Below are 19,398 nucleotides of genomic sequence, written 5' to 3'. Positions count from 1 at the left end.
TTTCTCTAAAGCAATGACATTATTTTCTTCTGGAAACTTTACAGCTTTTTAAAGACTAGGGTTCGGGGGGATACTTGGGACACGGGTGGTGAGCACTGGTGGAGGGATGGGCGTTCAATCATTGTATGACTTAAACATGAAAGCTCTGTAACTGTATCTCACAGTGATTCAATAAAAAAATAAATTTTTAAGAAAAAGAAAAAAGATTAGGGTTTATGTATCATTTTAACACAATAATTTTAATTTTTATTATTGGGGGGGTCATTGAGGGGAAAGTGTTTGGGTCACACCCAGCCATGCTCCAGGATTACTCCTGGTTCTGTGCTCAAGAATCACTCCTTGGGGAAACATATGTGGTCATTCACATGCAAGTCAAACACCTAAACTCCTTTATAAACTCTCTGGTCCCTGTCCGTATCTTTCTATTTAGAGTAGACATCTTTTCGATCACATTTCAGTAAATAAAGATGCATACATAACTGTGATCCCAAAAACTGGACTAGTAATGCTAAACACTAAGTTTGCACAATAGCACTCTATGACATTCAAACAATGAAATTACTTGGCAACATACGTCTCAGAACACATCCTCACTGCTAATAAAGCATATAGTTCAATGTTCTGCTTTTTCACCCAGGGTAACATTCTCCACTCCAGAGCGTTCAAACCATTCAGACTTTCCATTCTCAGTACAACCAGGTTTACAAACAATTTCAACATGTTCTCTGTCTTCCATTTATATCTTGTATTATTTACTCTTTTCTACCACTTTCTTTTAGGTTACAATTGGGTTTCTTTTCCATTACAATTTGTAGTATGGTTCCACTTAATCTCAACTATTATATTCTTTTCAATGATTTTTTTTAAATTACCACAAATCCCCTTCAAATGGTACAATATCAGCTCATGTATACCATAGGAACTTACTTAGGCATTCTGGATTTTTATGATGGGCTGGTAATTCTGGTCCCAGTTATTTTGTCTGCGCCAAAGGCATAAATCCATGCAAAAATAATTTTTAAATAAATTTTGTTTATCTGCCACCTGGCAAAACAATTGTTTGGGGTTTATCACATTTTACTTCAAAGAATAAAGCTGAATCTCAATTCACTGCCCCAAGTAAACTCAACCAATGTGTGTGTGGGTCTGCAGCACACAAGTACCATCTGGTGGCAGAACTCAGAACTGCAGGCTTCTACCTATTTTATACTAGTCACTGTCTATCCTCCTGTTGTTCATTCATCTTTGCTCCAGTGGGCCCAGTAACAACTTCACTGTGAGACTTGTTGTTACTGTGTTTAGCATATCGAATACGTCATGGGAAGCTTTCCAGGCTTTGCCGTGCGGGTGAGATACTCTCGGTAGCTTGCCGGGCTCTCCGAGAGAAGCAGAGGAATCGAACCCGGGTCAGCTGGGTCAGTCGCGTGCAAGGCAAACACCTAACCTGCTGTGCTATGGCTCCAGCCCATATTGCCACAAATACATTCCAAGTTTCTCAACTGTTTTACTTTCCAACACACTTTGTGCAAATTGAGGAATGTCTTCCAAGCAGGACTCAGTGGGCTCAGAAGACACTTTGGTAATGTTTGGCCTGGTACTGATCATGGCCCAGCAATGCAGACGTTACCAGGGTCATCCTAAAGGTGTCTGGGGAACAATGCAATGCTGGAATTAATCCCTGGGCCCCACAGCATAGGCATGTACTCCAGCCCACTGACTATCCCCCGGACCCGAATACACTTTTTAAAAAGGTCTTATAAACTACTGAGGAACAGTTTGAAAAGATCAAATTACCAATTAGCAGCATCAAGACTACACAACAAAACTTATTAAATAACTTCTTAAAAAGGTATGTCATTAACTAAAATATTACTTCTATTTACTGTTGATTAATTTAACAAAAATCAGTTCAGAAACTTCAGAAGACCTGCTTCATGCCATCAAATTTCCACTGATAACCACAGCTGTCAAGAAAACTGTTTCCAACTCTCTCAGATTTCTGTCCCAAGACTCTAAGTGACCACGAAGCTCAAGTAGGTTTTGCATTCTGTCCACATGATGAAGCAATTTTTTTTAGCAAAATAGTCCAGACTCTTACTTCACTTGCTATGATTCATATCACACCTATTCAGAGAAAACAAATGTGCTGAATTACCAGTGGTTGGTGCAGTGGAGAAGAGCCAAAGAAAATCAGATAATTAAGAAAATCAGAAACCTCTGTGGGTGTCCACCACAGCTGAGGCAAGGAGGAAACTCTCCCAGATGCAGTCATGGCTAACCGACAAAAGCCAATCTCAGATGAAGGAAGAACAAATGGGTCAGGCAAACGGTGTATTTGAAACAGCTGCTGTGTTCTGGAAGCTACGCTGCATGATCATCCAGAGACCTCTAAGATCCTGACATACCTACCTCCTCCTCTTCTGTGCTTCCACCAAACTAATTTAAGAGCCATATTTGCAAATTCTTCTTCAAGGCCTTGCAGAGTGGGTAAAATAAGTCCTAGGTATCTTACAGGCCATTTAAACTAAACATAAATGTAGGAAATTTAAAACTGAAGCCCAGGAGATGCAGATCAAAACCACAATGAGATATCATTTCACACCACAAAGACTGGCCCACATCCTTAAGAACAAAAGCAACCGGTGCTGGCGCGGATGTGGTAAGAAAGGGACCCTCCTTCACTGCTGGTGGGAGTGCTGACTGGTTCAACCCTTTTGAAAAACAGTATGGGCGATTCTCAAAAAATTAGAAATTGAGCTCCCATTTGACCCAGCAATACCACTCCTGGGAATATATCCCAGAGAGGCAAAAAAGTATAGTCGAAGTGACATCTGCACTTGTTTGTTCATTGCAGCACTCTTTACAATAGCCAGAATCTGGAAAAAACCCGAGTGCCTGAGAACAGATGACTGGTTAAAGAAACTTTGGTACATCTACACAGTGGAGTACTATGTAGCTGTTAGAAAAGATGAAGTCATGAAATTTACATACAAGTGGTACTACATGGAAAGTATCATGTTAAGCGAAATGAGTCAGAAAGAGAGGGACAGACATAGAAAGATTGCATTCATCTGGGGAACATAAAGTAACTAAATAGGAGACTAACGCCCAAGAGTGGTCAAGATTAGTAGCAGGAATTTTGCTCCATGGCTTGGAGGCCAGCCACACATGATAGGGGGAAAGGCAGCTCTGATAGAGAAGGGAGCACCAAATAAAGGATGTTGGGAGGATCCTCCTAGGATGGGAGATGCATGCTGAAAGTAGACTACAGACCAAACATGATTGCCACTCAATGCCTCTTTTACAAACCACAACACCCAAAAGGATAGAGAGAACAGAGGGGAATGCCCTGTCACAGAGGCAGGATGGGATGGGGGGATGGGGGAATGGGAGGGATACTGGAATCCGTGGTGGTGGGAAATGGGCACTGGTGGAGGGATGGATGTTTGATCATTGTATAATTGAAACCCAAGCACAAAAATTTGTAAGTCTGCAACTGTACCTCATAATGTCTCACTAATAAAAATCAAAAAGAAAAAAACTGAAGCGAGCCCAAACGGGGCCAGAGCGATAGCACAGTGCGTAGGGCATTTGCCTTGCACATGGTCGACCTGGGTTCGATCCCTGGGATCCCATATGGTCTCCTGAGCATCTCCAGGAGTATTTCCTGAGTGCAAAGCCAGGAGCAACCCCTGAGCATTGCCGGGTGTGACCCAAAAAGAAAAAAGAGAGAGTCCAAACTGAGCCCTGGTGTTTGTGAAGGCCAACTCCAACTTCTCTTGAGAAGGATAATAGTGATGCTGACACACGAAGGTTTCCTTCCCTTTTCAGTCAATCCTACCAAGCCCATGCTAAGCATCAGGACACAGCACCTCCTTCTCCATCTTTATGTTCTAGGTGCATCACACCGATTTACTATCCCCGGGTTGGCATCTCTGCCTCTTGGATCCTAAGCCTGTCTCCAAACTATTTCCCACATACGGGGAAAGCAGCAGCCCTGAAACACACTTTCAGCTATTTCATCTCTGAGCTTCAGGCCTTACAATGGCTCCCAATCACCTTCACGATAAAAGTCTAAACCTCTGTGGTGCCACTCTGAGGGCATCGGAGCAGTGTCTGGCCTCAACTGGGGCCTTCTGCTGGCAAGCCTGAGAGCAAATTAAGCTCAGCATTGTTCCCAAAGTCTAGAAAGCTTGTCCAGAAACTAAGCTAAATCTTCTGTCCAGGAAGATTTCCCCTTAGGTGTCAAATACTTCTGGGAATGAGGAACATTGTTTTCAGTGTTCCCAGAGCACCATATGGAGACATCTACTGTTTCAGTGGATGTTTGGTTCAGTTTCTTTCATTTTATTGAAGAATTGTGATTGATATTGTTGATGACAGGGCTTCATGCCTGTCATCCTTCCAACAACCTTCCAACCCCATCCCTCCCCCCCACGACCCCCCCCCGCCCCCGTGCCCAGTTCAGTTCCCTCCACCCCAGCTCCAGGACTTTGGAGGGAGGAAAAAATGAGGGGGTGGGGGAAGACTTTAATTCTTGCCTTTCTTATAACCATGGAATTAATCTTGGAATTAGAAATTGGAATTAACCTTGGAATTAGAAATTACCAATCAAGAGAAAAATATCAATCAAATTTTTTGCTTTATTTTTGTTTTGAGTGTGGGAGAGTACCAAGGATCACACCCAGGGCCTTAGAACCAGGGAGAGTCACGGTGGTTAAAGTGCATGCATGGCAGGCCCCAGGGCACCACAACAGAAGGGGGGAAAAAAAACAGGGTTTTATATACGGGCAATGCACACTACCACGAAGCTACAGTCCCACTCCGAAAGGTCAACATTCTGAGCAGAAAGCCTTCATCAGGAAAGCAAAGTATCACGTGACCTCCACCCCTTCCTCTGACATCAGATACCGACTCTGCCAGCCCGTGGTTTGTTCTCTTTCAGCCATGTAGCTTTGTGGATGAGTAGAAGTTTAAGTACACTCCAAATTCACAGGTTTTGCAGCCCCACACTGAGCACTGCCACATGTGACCCCAAAACAAAAACAGACTTAATGCTCATACCCTCAATACATAAATACTAGAATACCGGTTAAGCAGTGCAATAAAACTCAGAAAAATCAGACAGACAAGTCAAAAGAAACAAGTTAGAAAAGGGCCAGAAAGATAGTACAGTGGGTAGGAAGCCTGCCTTGCCTTTCACTTGGCTGGCCCAGATTCAGTTCCCGAATCCCAAAAGTTTCATCACCTACTCCCCAACCCCCAGCACCACCAGAAGCAACTCCTGAGTGCAATCTACCTAAAGAAATAATCAGTGAGGTGAACTAAAATGTGCATATAAAGATTGCTTACTGCAACATTATTATTTCCACTGAAAAAGACCGTCGGTGTTCAAAAGCTTCCTTATTTATACTTTCTATTCATATACATACTGGAAGAAGTCTATACAGCATAAAAAATACTTCTCAAAGACAGAAGTTAGAAAAAATTATCATTCTATTAAGTAAAAAGAGTGAACAGCTTTGTATATACAAGATGAACAAAAGAGTATATGTCAATACATAAAACACTACTTAGCAATTATTTTTTTAAAGGAAAAAAGTCCACGTAGAAGCAACATGGATAAATTTCAAAATGAAAATAAGAAAAGAAAACAAGGAAACCACAATAGGAAGGGGGAAAAAATAGACACACAAGAGTAAGTACTGCACTGTGTCTATTTATAGGAGGTTCAACAACAGGCAAAGCTAATCTAAGGAGATAAAACATGTTATTTCAAGGAAGCGTCTCAAATGCAAATAGGAATAAGGAAAGTTTTGGAAGTGATGGTAACAGTCTCTATTTTGATGTCAGTGGCAAGCACATGAGCATAGACATATGCAAAAAATTATGTAATAAAGCCTCAGGACAAGTATACATAAGTAAATAATAAAATCATCAGGACATTACTTTAAAATTTGTTCACTTTACCCCTGATATAATATATCTCCACAACTAAGTAGAGAAATTGCCGGGACTGGAAGGACAGCCCAGGGGTAATTACGGTCCAAGTACACTGTTTTGCATGTGCTGGCCAGGTTCAATCCCAACACTACAGATGGTTCCCTGGGGTCACCAAGGCCCAAGCCCTGAGTGTCTGCCAGGTAGGTAGGGCATTTGCTTGCCAGGAATATCCCCAGAGCACCAGATGGCATGACTCAAAAACAAAAGAAAAGAACAGAAACGACATTGCATATAAAAGATAACTTCTGTTTGGGTAGCTATATTTACTAGCAAAGTAAAAACAAGAATGTAAAGTATAGCAAAACATTAAAACTGGTTCATTCTTGGATTGTATTTTATTTTTATCTTATTATTTTAACTTTCTTCCATTTCAACATTCATTTCAATAAATCATGTGAATTTTGCTTGTTTGTTGGTGGGGAAACCACACCCAGGGGAGCTTATTCAAGAGCCACTTGCCAGGCCCAGGGAACCATGAGGTACCAGTTAATGAGCCCGGTCTCTGGCATGCAAAGTTTGCACCCAGCCCACTGTGCAATTTCTCTGGCCATATAATAATAATATTATTATATAATGCATATTATGCATATATATAATTTTCTAATTATGCCATGCTTCTAAAAAAATTATTGTGCTTGTGGCTATCACAAAACTATGTAATCTGCAAAAAAACCTGATGAACAGGTTTTTTTAAATTCCATCAAGTATAAACACACATATCTGCAATGTTTTCAGTCATATCAAGAAAAACACCAAGCATCTGATAGAGATTAGCAAGTAAATAGATGAGCAAGTAAACTGAGAGATCAGGACTAAACTGTGTAGTGACTTAGGAACCTGGTTCTGACTTTAAATTTTAAAAAAAAAATTAAATAGAAAAAACAGGGATCTCAAAATGCAATAAAAATTAAAATTTCCTGGAAAAAGGTCTTTTTTTTTTCATTTACTACTTCAAATATTTGAGACTGATTTAACTTCCAAGCAAAATGCCCCAAGAAAATTTTTTTTATAATGACAGTACACTGTGAGTTTCAGAAAATTTCTCAGAATGCAAAAGTAATAAATGAGAACAAAGCTAAAGAAGACATACAAACCTCTGATTGTACATGCCCCGAAAGTTGTAATTAGCTCTATAATTTGGGATGGGCTTTGGGTCTAGCGGCCTGTAGATGGCAGGCTCTCCCCTTTTCATAGCGAGCCCATTCAGTTCCACAGTTGGCGTTATACTACCTGTTCAAGAGACAGCAAAGGCACACAAGTGAGATATTTCCACAGGAAAGCATGCAAACCCTATATTTGTATATTACAACGGATGACAAGAGTAAATGGACCATCTTTATTATTTTCTAAGACAAAGTATAAAATACATACAAGACAATTGTCTTTACTAAACTCTCGGAGTATTTTGCAGCATTTTCCGTAGATTAATGGTCCAAAATTCAACTTTATAGAAATGTTATCTCAAACCAAGGCAAATACAAAGTTCAGAAATTTCTCAGTTTGATTACAAATTTTCCAAAAAAGTTTACATATATGTAATATTATTACTTACCCAATTCCATATTACTTACCCTACAAAGTTCACATATATCTAATCATTATCAGAAACTCATATCTGTGAATATTTGTATTTGTAAGTAAACAAAGAGAATTACCAAATGAATACTGGGTCATCAATTATCCTTGAAATTATCTAATGTAAATAATTTCTCACTTTTTCCTCATATCAACAGGACAAAGCAAATGTAAGTGAGGCTCTTTGTAGATAATCTTTAACACACACACACTGACGCATTTGTCAATGTCTGAGATTTGTTTTAAAATAATTCAAAGGACTGATAGATGAGGAACACGGCCGGTCACCTGTATTGGTAACTGCTGAAGCATAGAGACGAGTGCATGAACTTTCAACATCTTAGTCTCTCTATTTTTTAAAAGTTTGAAAAAACCTCATAATAAATAATAACATAAGTATTAAGCCATGGTATACTAAGTACCAAAAAATTATTTAATAAAATCTATGTGTATATGTTCTGTATAGCAAATTACAGACGCTTTTAAAGAAAATAAAATTTATTTGCAATGTAAACTCTAAGGTCTTTCATTTGCATGGTGTTTTTCGTGCCAATACATTCAAGAATTTCGTGCCAAAACATTTAGTCACAGGCAGAAGGGGACGTGCTGAGTGCAACAAGGAGACAAGGACTGGCATAAAACGCTAACACAGCCGTGGGGGTCTTGACAAAAACGTACGACAGTCACGTCAGAAGCAATTTTTCAAGTCAATTTAAATTGCTCACTTTAAATCACAGTTCTAAAGAATTCATAAGAAACTACAGGAAGTGTGTAATAAGAACAGAAACATCAGTGAGTTACTCAAGCAGCAGAACGCAGATCTGCCACGTGAGGGCCTTAGCCTGATCTCAAGCAAACGGTGGACCAAGCTCCACAGGGTACCACTCCAGTATCCCAAAGCAGCATCACCTGTGGCACTAGGGCCCAAGCATGCCAGTCCAAGCACCTGTCACGCATGGACCACTGAACTGAACATGAGGAGTGGCCCCACACCCCCTAAATGCCACTGGGGGTGGACCCTTATAAAACAGTGAGACAAACAGGAACTAAACTAAGGTTAGTGTAAGGAGTGATCCCTGAGCACAGAACCACAAGTACTGAACACTGCCAGGTTTCGCCCAAGAGATGAAGACAATGACAATGAAGAGAGGAGGAGGAGGGGTGGGGGAGGGAGAGGAGAGGGAGAGAGGGAGAGTGGGGGGAAGGGAAGGCACACAGACTAATGGGATAGAAGAGAGATTCCAGATATGAATTCATACATGCACATACATGCACAGACTCGTAATCTACCTCAATGGAACTAGGTCAGTGGTAAAAGAAGTTTTTCAATAAATGGAGCTGGGAAATTTGAACTGACATATGCAAAAACGATGCATCTATATCACTAACTCTATACATAAAAATTAACTCAAAATGGAATAAAGATTTAGATACCAGACCTGAAATCATCAAGTACATGGAAGAAAACATAGTTGATGTCCTCAAGGTCCTCAATGACAGAGATTTAGAGACTCAATTCCACTGACCAAAGAAACAAAAGCAAGATAAACAAATAAAAGGGCCAGAGTGATAATGCAGCAGGTAAGATGCTTGCTTTGCATGCATGTAATCCAGGTTAAATTCTCAGTATCCTAGATGGCCCCCCGAGAAATGCCAGGAGTAAGCCCTGAGCACAACCAGGTGTGGCCCAAAATTTAAAAAAAAAAAAAAAAAAACAAAGAAACTATGAAATTAAACAGCTTCTATAACAAAAGAAAATCAATCTAAGTAAAAGACCATAAAATAATCATAAAAATTAAAAATGGAAACAGAAATGCTGTATGATTCAGCAATATTCTCTGAGAATATTACCCAAAAGGTATGAAACACCCATTCCTACAGATAACTGCAGCTCTCCATTCAGAACAGCAGCTCTCACACTTGCCAGAGGATGGAATCGACTTCAACACCCATGACTGGGAAAAAGTTTTGGTATTTGTACTGCACAGAATACTACCCTGCTGGTTGAAAAAGTTGAAGCCACCACTTGGGACAAAATAGGTGGATGTTGAAGTGAGTCAAATAAGCGAAATTAGATGTATAGGATGGTTCCATTTGTACGTGGAATATAATAACACAAACAAAATAATAAAAAAAAAGAATAGGTGAGACTATGGTGGTCATGGGGGAGTGGAGCGAGGAATGTGGATAAGGGTCTCTTTGGTGGTGGGTAGCACTGCAACCTTGGTAGGATGGTGACCTTCACACACATAGAGGGTGAAGCTGAACCCTGAAATTCCATAATACAGCAAATCAGCAAGAAACCAATGAAAATGTTACATCCTTTAAAATATAACATAGAAGAGACAGTGAAGCTTTGGCAAAGTATCAGGCAAGGGAGAAAAAGATAAAAACGGCCAAGAAATATTTCATAGTAAATAGTGAGGTGGAATAGTGAGTGTGCTTCACTAATTAAATACAGACACTCAAGGCAAAATAAAACCTCGGGGACAACAAGAGCGACAGTACAGCCAAGAGCTTGCCTTTCATACCGCAGACTTGAGTTCGATCTCTGCAACCCAGGTGTTCCCCTGAGTCTTACCAGAAGTGATCCCTGAGCACAGAGCCAGGAGTAACACTTGAGCATCGCTGGGTGTGGCCCAGAAGAAAGAAAGGAGAAAGAAAAAAACAATTCAAGATCCTCTCTCCCTCCATTTCTTTCATTCCTTCTTTCTTCTTTATGGTATTTTGAAAAGAATGATAAAGTGAAGTACACAAAGTTTAAGCCTACAGCTTGAAGAATCACTATACATTTAAGAAGTCATGTGGGGCCAGAGCAATAGTATATAGCAGGCAGTGTTTGCCTTGCATGCAAGTGACCTGAGTTCAATCCCTGGCATCCCATATGGTTCCCCCAACACCACCAGGAATAATTCCTGAGTGCAGAACCAGGAGTAACCCGAGCATCATCAGGTGTGACCCAAAAAGGGAAAAAGAAAAGTCAAGGGACCACCATCCAGCTCAAAACAGAAGTATTTCAGGGTGGCTATGAGAGAGAGACAGAGACAGAGACAGAGAAAGAACAGCAAGAGGGGTAGGCCATGCACACAGCCAACCCTGGTTTGATCCCTGGTGTCCCAAATGGGCCCCAAGCACTTCTAGGAATATCCCTGAGTGAAAATCCTAGAGGAAGCCTTGAACACCACCAAGCATGGCCCAAACGCAGAGGTGAAAACTCCAGACACACTGGAGCCCGGAGGCAGCCTGCAGGCACACGGCCTAGGTGCAGTTCCCAGCACCAGGTCCCCAAGCATCACCAGGGTAGGCCCTGAGGCATTTCCATCACCCTTCAGGCACTTCCTGTCTTTTTCTGATGTCTACCATCATAGGTTAGCTTTCTCTCTTCTTCAAATCTAAATATGCATTATTCTTTCCCTCAGTGGTTTTATTGAACATATTAGTATTAGTAACCCTGAGGGCTGGAGCAATAGCACAGCAGTAGTGCGTTTGCCTTTCATGCAGCCAGCCCAGCCGAGCCAGGTTCAATTCCTCCGTCCCTCTCGGAGAACCCGGCAAGCTACCGAGAGTATCTCGCCCGCACGGCAGAGCCTGGCAAGCTCCCCGTGACGTATTCGATATGCCAGACACAGTAACAACAAGTTTCACGATGGAGACATTGCTGGTGCCTGCTCAAGCAAATTGATGAACAACGGGAGGACAGTGTTTGTTTGACAGATTAGTATTTTCATTTTGTTTGTTGCTAAAAAGTAATCTATTATACGAATGTACAGTCAAGACAGACATCAGAGTTGTTTTCAGTTTGGGGCTATTAAATATAAAACCATCTGAACATTTTGAATGGTGCGTTAGTGAACAAACCCACTCATCTCTCTTTGGTACCAACATACCAGTGGAATCACTGGGCCCCAGAGTAGTTTTATGTTTTACTGTTATCATAAAGTGCCTAAATATTTTCTAAATATTTCTTCAACACTAGTGGGCAATCTACAGCTTTTCTGGCAAGAGGGTCCCAGGGAGGAACATTCAAGGCAGGCGTTTTTACCACTGAGCTACATCCCCAGCAACCAGTGGCCCCAAAAAAACAAAAAACTGGAAATAATTTAAGTCATTTTAAGTTCCATATTGCATTAAACAGATACAAAAGGTATACAGCTCAGGGCCCAGAGAGATAGTATAGAGGGTAGAGTGTTTACTTTACATGCAGCTGACCCTAATTTGATCCATGGCATCGCATCTGGTACCCAGAGTCCTGCCAGGAATGATTTCCAAACACCCCCAGGTATAACCAAAGGCAGGGAGGGGGTAAGGGGGGAAAAGTATTCAGCTTAAATGAAGAAAAGGGGGGGGACTGAAAGCCAGGGAAATAACCCAGGTCATGGAGCACTTGGCTGGAATGTAGAGTCCCAGGTCCCACCCCGGGCACTTACATAGGTAACACGAACCCTCCATTTGTAGTCCAGTGTCTGCCCGCCAACACTGCCCCACCCCCACTGCGCCCCTTCCCCCAACGAGAAGGCTCCAAAGAAAATAAGAAAAAAAAAATTCTACCTTGGGGCCAAGGATGCAGCTCAAAAATAGAGAGCCTTTGCAAACCACAACACCCAAAAGGAGAGAGAGAACAAAGGCATTTCCTTTTCCAAAAGGAAATGCCCTGCCACAGAGGCGGGGCGGGGGGGGGGGGGGGGGGGGGGGGGGGGGGAGATACTGGGATCTGTGGTGGTGGGAAATGGGCACTAGTGGAGGGATGGGTATTTGATCATTGTATAATTGAAACCCAAGCACAAAAATTTGTAAGTCTACAACTGTACCTCATGGTGTCTCACTAATAGAAATTGGAAAAAAAATTAAAAATTTAAAAAAAAAAGAATGGAGAGCTTGCTTCATGCCTGAGACCTACACTTGATCCCCGGCAGCAGCGGGGAAATGCAAACTGTGTGAAAAGGTTCCCCCTTCCACGCACAGCAGCCGGGAGAAGCCAGTGTGTTCACAAAGCACCAGTGAGGTGACGTAGATGCACCGAGAGGTCTCAGCAGTCCAACATGCGGACCAAATTTTTATTTCAGACAGCTAAAGGCATTCTATTTCTATCACTTAAGTTTCAAAATCTCATATAAATTCCTCGCGTGGAAATTAAGCAACAAGACACTGTCTTAAGAGAAATGCTAGAAATTAATCTTTGTGAAGGAACATAGACGACAGGCAGGAAAGAGCAAACCAGGAGGAAAGGTTTGAATTGTGTTTTTTTTTATGTTAAAACAAACAGTTTTTGTTTTTTACTTGGGGGCCACACGCAGCAGTGCTCCAGGATCACTTGTAGTGGGGCGCGGGGGACAAGTACAGGAGGCCAGGGATAGAACCCGTGTCAGCTACAAGTAAAATGCACTCCTTACCTGCTGGACTTTCTCTCAAACCCGGGTTTCAATTCTTTTTTGAGTAAACCCTCTGTCCCCTCCAGAACTACACTGGCAGCACTGCATGAAGACACCGCTGCACATGCACAGCACAGAACACGCTGGGGGGCGGGGAAGGGGTGTTCAGGCCACACACAGCTGTGCTCCGGGACTATTCTTGGCTCTGTGCTTAGGAGTAAACCTTCGCAGCTCTCAGGGAACCCTACGTGGTCCAGGAACTCGAACCAGGGTCACGACCCACAGAATCCCCAGCAAACCTGTTGTACTATCTCTCCAGACACCCAGAACAGACTTAAAATACCATGTTTCAGGCAAAGCTAAGTACCTTTGTGTTCAGTGGGTAAGGGTTGGACCCAGACTACAAAATAAGACAAAAAGTAATACTCAGGTATTCACGGCTACAAAGTTGACAGTGATTTTTAGGTATGCTAGAGGAGTTGTCCGTATCGGTGATAAATATAAAATGGCTAAATATAGCCATACATAACAGCAATGATAAGTTCCTATGATGTACTAAGTAAAGGAAAGATGTCACAAATAATTTTCAACCAACCTATTACTAAGACTTGAGAAAACAGTTTTGAAAGAAGTTAGAAAAGTCCCGGGGCTGAAGCGATAGCACAGCAGGTAGGGCATTTGCTTTGCATGTGGCCAACCCGGGTTCGATTCCCAGCATTCCACATGGTCCCTTGAGCACCACCAGGAGTACTTCCTTAGTGCAAAGCCAGAAGTAACCTCTGAGCATTGCCGGGTGTGACGCAAAAAAAAATAAAATTTAAAAAAAAAAAAAACCTTTTGGAGCTGGAACGATAGCACAGCGGGTAGGGCATTTGCCTTCCACGCGGCCAACCCGGGTTCGATTCCCAGCATCCCATATGGTCCCCTTAGCACCGCCAGGAGTAATTCCCCAGTGAAGAGCCAGGAGTAACCCCTGTGCATTGCTGGGTGTGATCCAAAAAGAAAAAAAAAAGAAAAAGAAAAGTCCCTAGGAACTAACAGACATGCAATGAGTATTTGTTGAAAGAATTCATTGATTAATCAATCTGGGTACTTGACAAAATGGCTGGAGCTCGCACCAGCACAATGGAAAAAGTCAGGAAGGAAAAGGCTCTGACCTGATGGCTTCATTCAGATGTGGCACATAAATAACCAAAGCAAACTGACAAAGCAAAAGCCAAATGACTTGAAGTCTGTGGGGAAGGATGTTATTACTAGGGGGTAGGGGGATGGCGGGCAGGGCCTTGGAACCGTACCAGCGCTGGGCTTCAGGGGCGCGTGTGGGAGAATCCTCCCAACAGAAGTGTGACACTCTCCTCCCAATCTACTCCCAATGTCTTCCAACCTCACAGAACTGCAAACCAATAATAAATCAATAAAATCAGATTTTTAAATATATCAAAATACTCATTTGCTTAGCAGGATATTACACAAACAAGGTGCTTTTTGGTCTGCATTTCCTAATTGACTATATAAAAATTAAGGATCAACAACTCCTATACCAACAGGCATACTAAGAAAAATACTGTAGCACTGTCCTCCCATTGTTCATCGATTTGCTTGAGCAGGCACCAGCAATGTCTCCATCGTGAGACTTGTTGTTACTGTGTTTGGCATATCGAATACGTCACGGGGAGCTTGCCAGGCTCTGCCGTGCGGGCGAGATACTCTCGGCAGCTTGCCGGTAGCTCTCCTAAGACTAATTATTTATTTATTAACCCCAAATTTTTTAAAACACCTATTTCCATCATTACTCTAAAGATGGAATGTTATCATCTTTGTTTTAAAGAGAGAGATTGGTATTTCCTCCAAAGAAACTCAAGCGTATTCCTCTGGTTTTCTGTAATGCCTTTCTGTCAAGTGCACATGAACCGCATTTCCTAACGCCAAGTCTGAAGAATGGTTACAAGCACCTCCTCCAGACTCCTACCTCCAATTATTACTCATCTAACTGTGTGCATGTGTGTGTGTGTATGTGTGTGTGTGTGTGTGTGTGTGTGTGTTCATGCCAGTTGACGGTGCAACCAGTCTGCTAGAAGGGAAACACAGAGAACAACGGCTGCAGAACGCAACAGTCTAACTGCAGTAACCAAGTCGGGACCCTACCTGGGTTATTGTTGACATTACTTTTGGGTGGCTTCTGGAGCGGTTTGGGAAGTGTAGACTCCGTGAGTGCTTTCTTAGCGGCAGCTTGTTGCGCCTTCTTTATACTGCTCCCTTCCGACTCCCAGGTCTGCTCGCCGAGACTCAGCTGCACTGAGAACATCTTCAAAAAACACAAAGAAAATATTCATTTTTTTTAAGAAATAAAATAATCCAGCTCACAGAAAAGAGATCACAAATTCAATTTTTTTAGAGCTAGGGATTACCTCAAACATCATTTGCAATAAAAATCTGACTCATCCTAGTTAAAGAATTTTATTAAATTCTTTAATTTATTAATTTAAATTTTTAATCTGTTAAATTTATTAAAATTTATTAAAGATTGTCCCCAGCTCTGTTTTATCCAACAATTAAACAATCTTAAAAAGTTCTATGTGGGGGCTGGAGCTACAGTACAGCGGGTAGGGCATTTGCCTTGCACGCGGCTAACCCGAGTTCAATTCCCAGCATCCCATATGGTCCCCCAAGCACTGCCAGGAGTAATTCCTGAGTGCAGAGCCAGGAGTAAACCCTGTCAATCGCCGGGTTTTTAAAAAATTAAAAAGCTCTAAGTGGAAGGTGGAGCCTTCGTACAGCAGGAAAGGTCTGGGCTCAATCCCCAGAACACACGAGCCCCCAAGCCGCACCAGGAGTGATCCCTGAGTTAGGAGTAAGCCCTGAACACAACCAGGTGTGGCCCCCCCCAAAAAAAAAACTGTATGTGTACATTTTGAGGAGAACAAATCAAGAAGAAATCATACCACTAAACAGAATCATATTGTAAAAAGTTTAATTAGCACAAAAAAAAATTAAGAGAATCCAAAAGGCTCTACTTCTAGTGACACTTTTATAAAATCTAATTCCTTCAAGTTTATATTTAGAAAAATACTAGTCGATGAAACAGGGAAGTCAATGAATAATACATCATAGGAAGCTCTTAATCCCTCACAAACATTTAACCCAGTCACCAAATGAGAGAATTTGGGAGTATTTAACCTCACAAATATTTCTTCTCACTGATGGCCATACACTGGTCCAGTTTCTTCTTATCTCTGGCTTAGCCTTACTCACATGCAAACTGATTACCACCAAAACTCTATTTCCAAAACTCAAATCCAACTGCTTTACTGCCATCCACACTAGACTAAAAACAATTGACTGTTCCATTCTAACATGATTGAGATATTAGATATAAACAATAAATTTCACTTTAATGATAAATAAATTCACTGCTTCATTTCAAATACACCATTCCCTTATATATTCAATCTATATGAAATTTGTCACACCATATTTGGAGCACAATGTCATTTAACTTTAAAACTGAGGATCACGTTACCTGATACAAAATCCACCATTTTATTCCACATTTAGCTTATTACTTTATATTCCTAAAGTAATAACACAAACAGACTTATTAACTTCAAACAAATAAATGTATCTTTGTAGGAAGAGATAATGTAGAAAATACTTTTAACAAACAAGTTAATAATCAGGCAAACTGGTACCATGCCTCCTGATATGGTCCAACAAGAAGTATCTAGTGGCCTTGGCTGAAAATGTTTAACAAGACTCTCATCACAGGTAACAATCAGAAAGCTGTAAATCAAGAAATATTTTAGAAGACAACTTGTCTAAAAGCTTCAAAATGCCACTGTTATAAAAGGAAAAATAAACAAAACCAAAGAATCGGGGATGGGATCTATTACCGCAAAAGAACATATATGAAAAGATAAAGTAAAATACCAGTATGCGGCAGGAGGGATAGTACAGCAGGTAGGGCGTTTGCCTGGCTGACCTGGGTTCGATCCCCAACATCCCATATGGTCCCCTGAGCACCGCCAGGAGTAATTCCTGAGTGCAGAGCCAGGAGTAACCTCTGAGCATCGCTGGGTGTGACCTAAAAATAAATTCCTGAATACAGAGCCAGGAGTAAGTCCTGAGCATTGCTAAATGTGACCCCCCCCCAAAAAAAAAAATACACATATGATCCTGAATGAGCTGATATTGAGACCAAAAATGAGTATAAAGGGTATTTAAAGATATGGGGATTAGACTATGGATTGTATTAAATAATATATTCAGTTAAGTTATTTGAGTGACAATGGTATTTAGGTACAAAGAAGAATGTCTGAAAATCAAAATAGCTGAAATCTGTTTTCAAGTTGTCCAAGGGAATCCAAGATTTTTTCAAATTAGTAAATCTAAACTTTTTTGCATTTTCAAATTAGTACATCTAAAATGTTTGCCTTGCATGCAGCTGAGCCAGGTTCAATTCCTCTGCCCCTCTTGGAGAGCTTGGCAAGCTACCGAGAGTATCTCACCCGCACAGCAAAGCCTGGCAAGCTCCCTGTGACGTATTCGATATGCCAAAAACAGTAACAACAAGTCTCACAATTTGTTGTGAGACATTACTGGTGCCCACTCGAGCAAATTGATGAACAACGGGAGGACAGTGCTCCAGTGCTGCATCTAAAATATATACAACAGGCCGATGCGATTCTGTCAGAATTCCTTCAGACTTTGAATCTGGGGGAGTTTGGGGTGGGGGAGCACTACACACGGGGATACTCAGGACGCGAACCCAGCTCAGGCCTCGAAGTCACTCCTGTCAGTGCTCAGGGAACGATGCAGCACCAAGGCCTGAATCCAGGGCTCCCACAAAGTAGCCCAGCCTTTGATGCATTTCTCTTAACACCAGCTTTCAATTTTTTTTTTAATCTAGAACTGGAAAATATTTGCAATCATTTGAAATTCAAAATATAAACATAACTAGAACTGATCAATTTTTCTTTGACTCTGATTCAGTCTAAAAGCCATCTAATATCAATAAATATATAAAATGTATTTTATTTACCGTAAAGTAATTTTTCAAGGAGAACAGCAGTGTCACACTTTCCAAAACAAATTATACAACAAACCTACAGTAACCAAAAATAATATGCTATTGGACAGAGATCAATGGGAGAGAAATGAGAATGCGGAAATCAGCCCACACACATGGACTTGTATGGCAAAGGAATCACAGAGACGACAAGCAGGTCTCTTCAATAAACGGTGCTCAGAAAACTGAACTGCCACATGCAAAAGAACATGTGCCGCAGAGTCAGGCTGTGGGGTGGAAAAAACTGGGTCAAGGGTGGAGGGCATCGGACACTGGTGAAGGGATCGCTATTACAACAGCATAGGCCTGAAACTCAATCCTAAATATCTTTGTAACTTTGTAATTCATAGCAATTCAATAAAAAATTAAAATTAAGGGGCAGGAGCCATAGCACAGCGGGTGGGGCATTTGCCTTGCACAGGCTGGGCCGACCCAGGTTCGGGGCTCAGCATCCCACATGGTCCCCGAGCACGGCCAGGAGTGATTCCTGAGTGCAGAGCCAGAACTAATCCCTGAGCATTGCCAGTGTGACCCAAAAAGCCAAAAAAAAAATTAAAAACTGAAAAAGTTGAATTTTTTTAAAAAAAAGAATGAAACCTGGACTGAAATGACAGTGCAGGGGTCACGGCACTCGCCTGCCGCGCACACAGCTGATCCCAGCTCCACCCCAGCCCCAGGAGCGACTTCCAGCCTGCTGGCTGTGGCCCTCTCCAGCCAACAAAAGAATAAATCAGACTGTTTTCCACTACATGCAGAAATTAATTCAAAATAAATCAGAGACTTAGAGGCACGACCTAACGTCATAAAATAAACAAAAAAAAGACATGGGTAATACACTTCACAACAATGGTCTCGCTGAGGCCTTTGAAGATCTCTCCCCAGTAGCAAGTGAAAATAAATAATCAGGCTATAGCAAATGGAAAAGCTCCTGCACGGCAAAAGAAACTATTATGCAAACAAAAAAGACATCTACTGAATAGAAGATATTTGCAAATCCAGCATCCAATATGGGGTTCATATACAAGATACTTAAAAAAAAAATGAGCGGGCCTGAGAGACAGAGGGCAGGGCACTTTCCTTGCAGGCAACCAACCCAGGTTCAATCCCAGGACCCCATGAGCTCCCTGATCACGGTCAGGACTGATCCGTGAGCACAGAGCCAGTCGTAAGCCTTGAGCACCACCAGGTGTGCCCCAAAATGAAACAAAACCAAAAAACACAGGGGCGGGAATAGCGGTACTGCAGATAAGGCATTTGTCTGGCGTGCAGCAGATCAGGGTTCTATCCCCAGCATCCCATAGGTCCCCCAAGCACTCTCAAACCATTCCTGGGTACGGAGTCAAGAGTAAACCCCAAGCATCCCTGAGTATGACCCAAATAAAACAT

The 19,398-nt window shown here is 41.7% G+C and overlaps 1 protein-coding gene across 8 annotated transcripts in view; it reads right to left on the bottom strand.

Moving 5' to 3' along the window:
• The window catches only part of STAU2 (staufen double-stranded RNA binding protein 2), a 282,793-nt gene that overhangs the window by 220,982 nt on the left and 42,413 nt on the right, over positions 1 to 19,398 (bottom strand). For all 8 annotated transcript variants that reach the window (XM_056113368.1, XM_056113359.1, XM_056113351.1 and 5 more), the window contains 2 exons: positions 15,093 to 15,252; positions 7,098 to 7,233 (listed from right to left, as the gene is read on the bottom strand). In XM_056113368.1, the coding sequence (XP_055969343.1) occupies positions 7,098 to 7,233; positions 15,093 to 15,252 (296 nt within the window). The remainder of the gene's footprint in view (positions 1 to 7,097; positions 7,234 to 15,092; positions 15,253 to 19,398) is intronic.

Source organism: Sorex fumeus, unplaced genomic scaffold (genome assembly GCF_029834395.1).
Source record: "Sorex fumeus unplaced genomic scaffold, SorFum_2.1 ptg000002l, whole genome shotgun sequence".
NCBI lineage: Eukaryota > Metazoa > Chordata > Mammalia > Eulipotyphla > Soricidae > Sorex > Sorex fumeus.
Note: the sequence above shows the minus strand (reverse complement) of the source record. Positions and strands in the feature narration are given on the sequence as shown.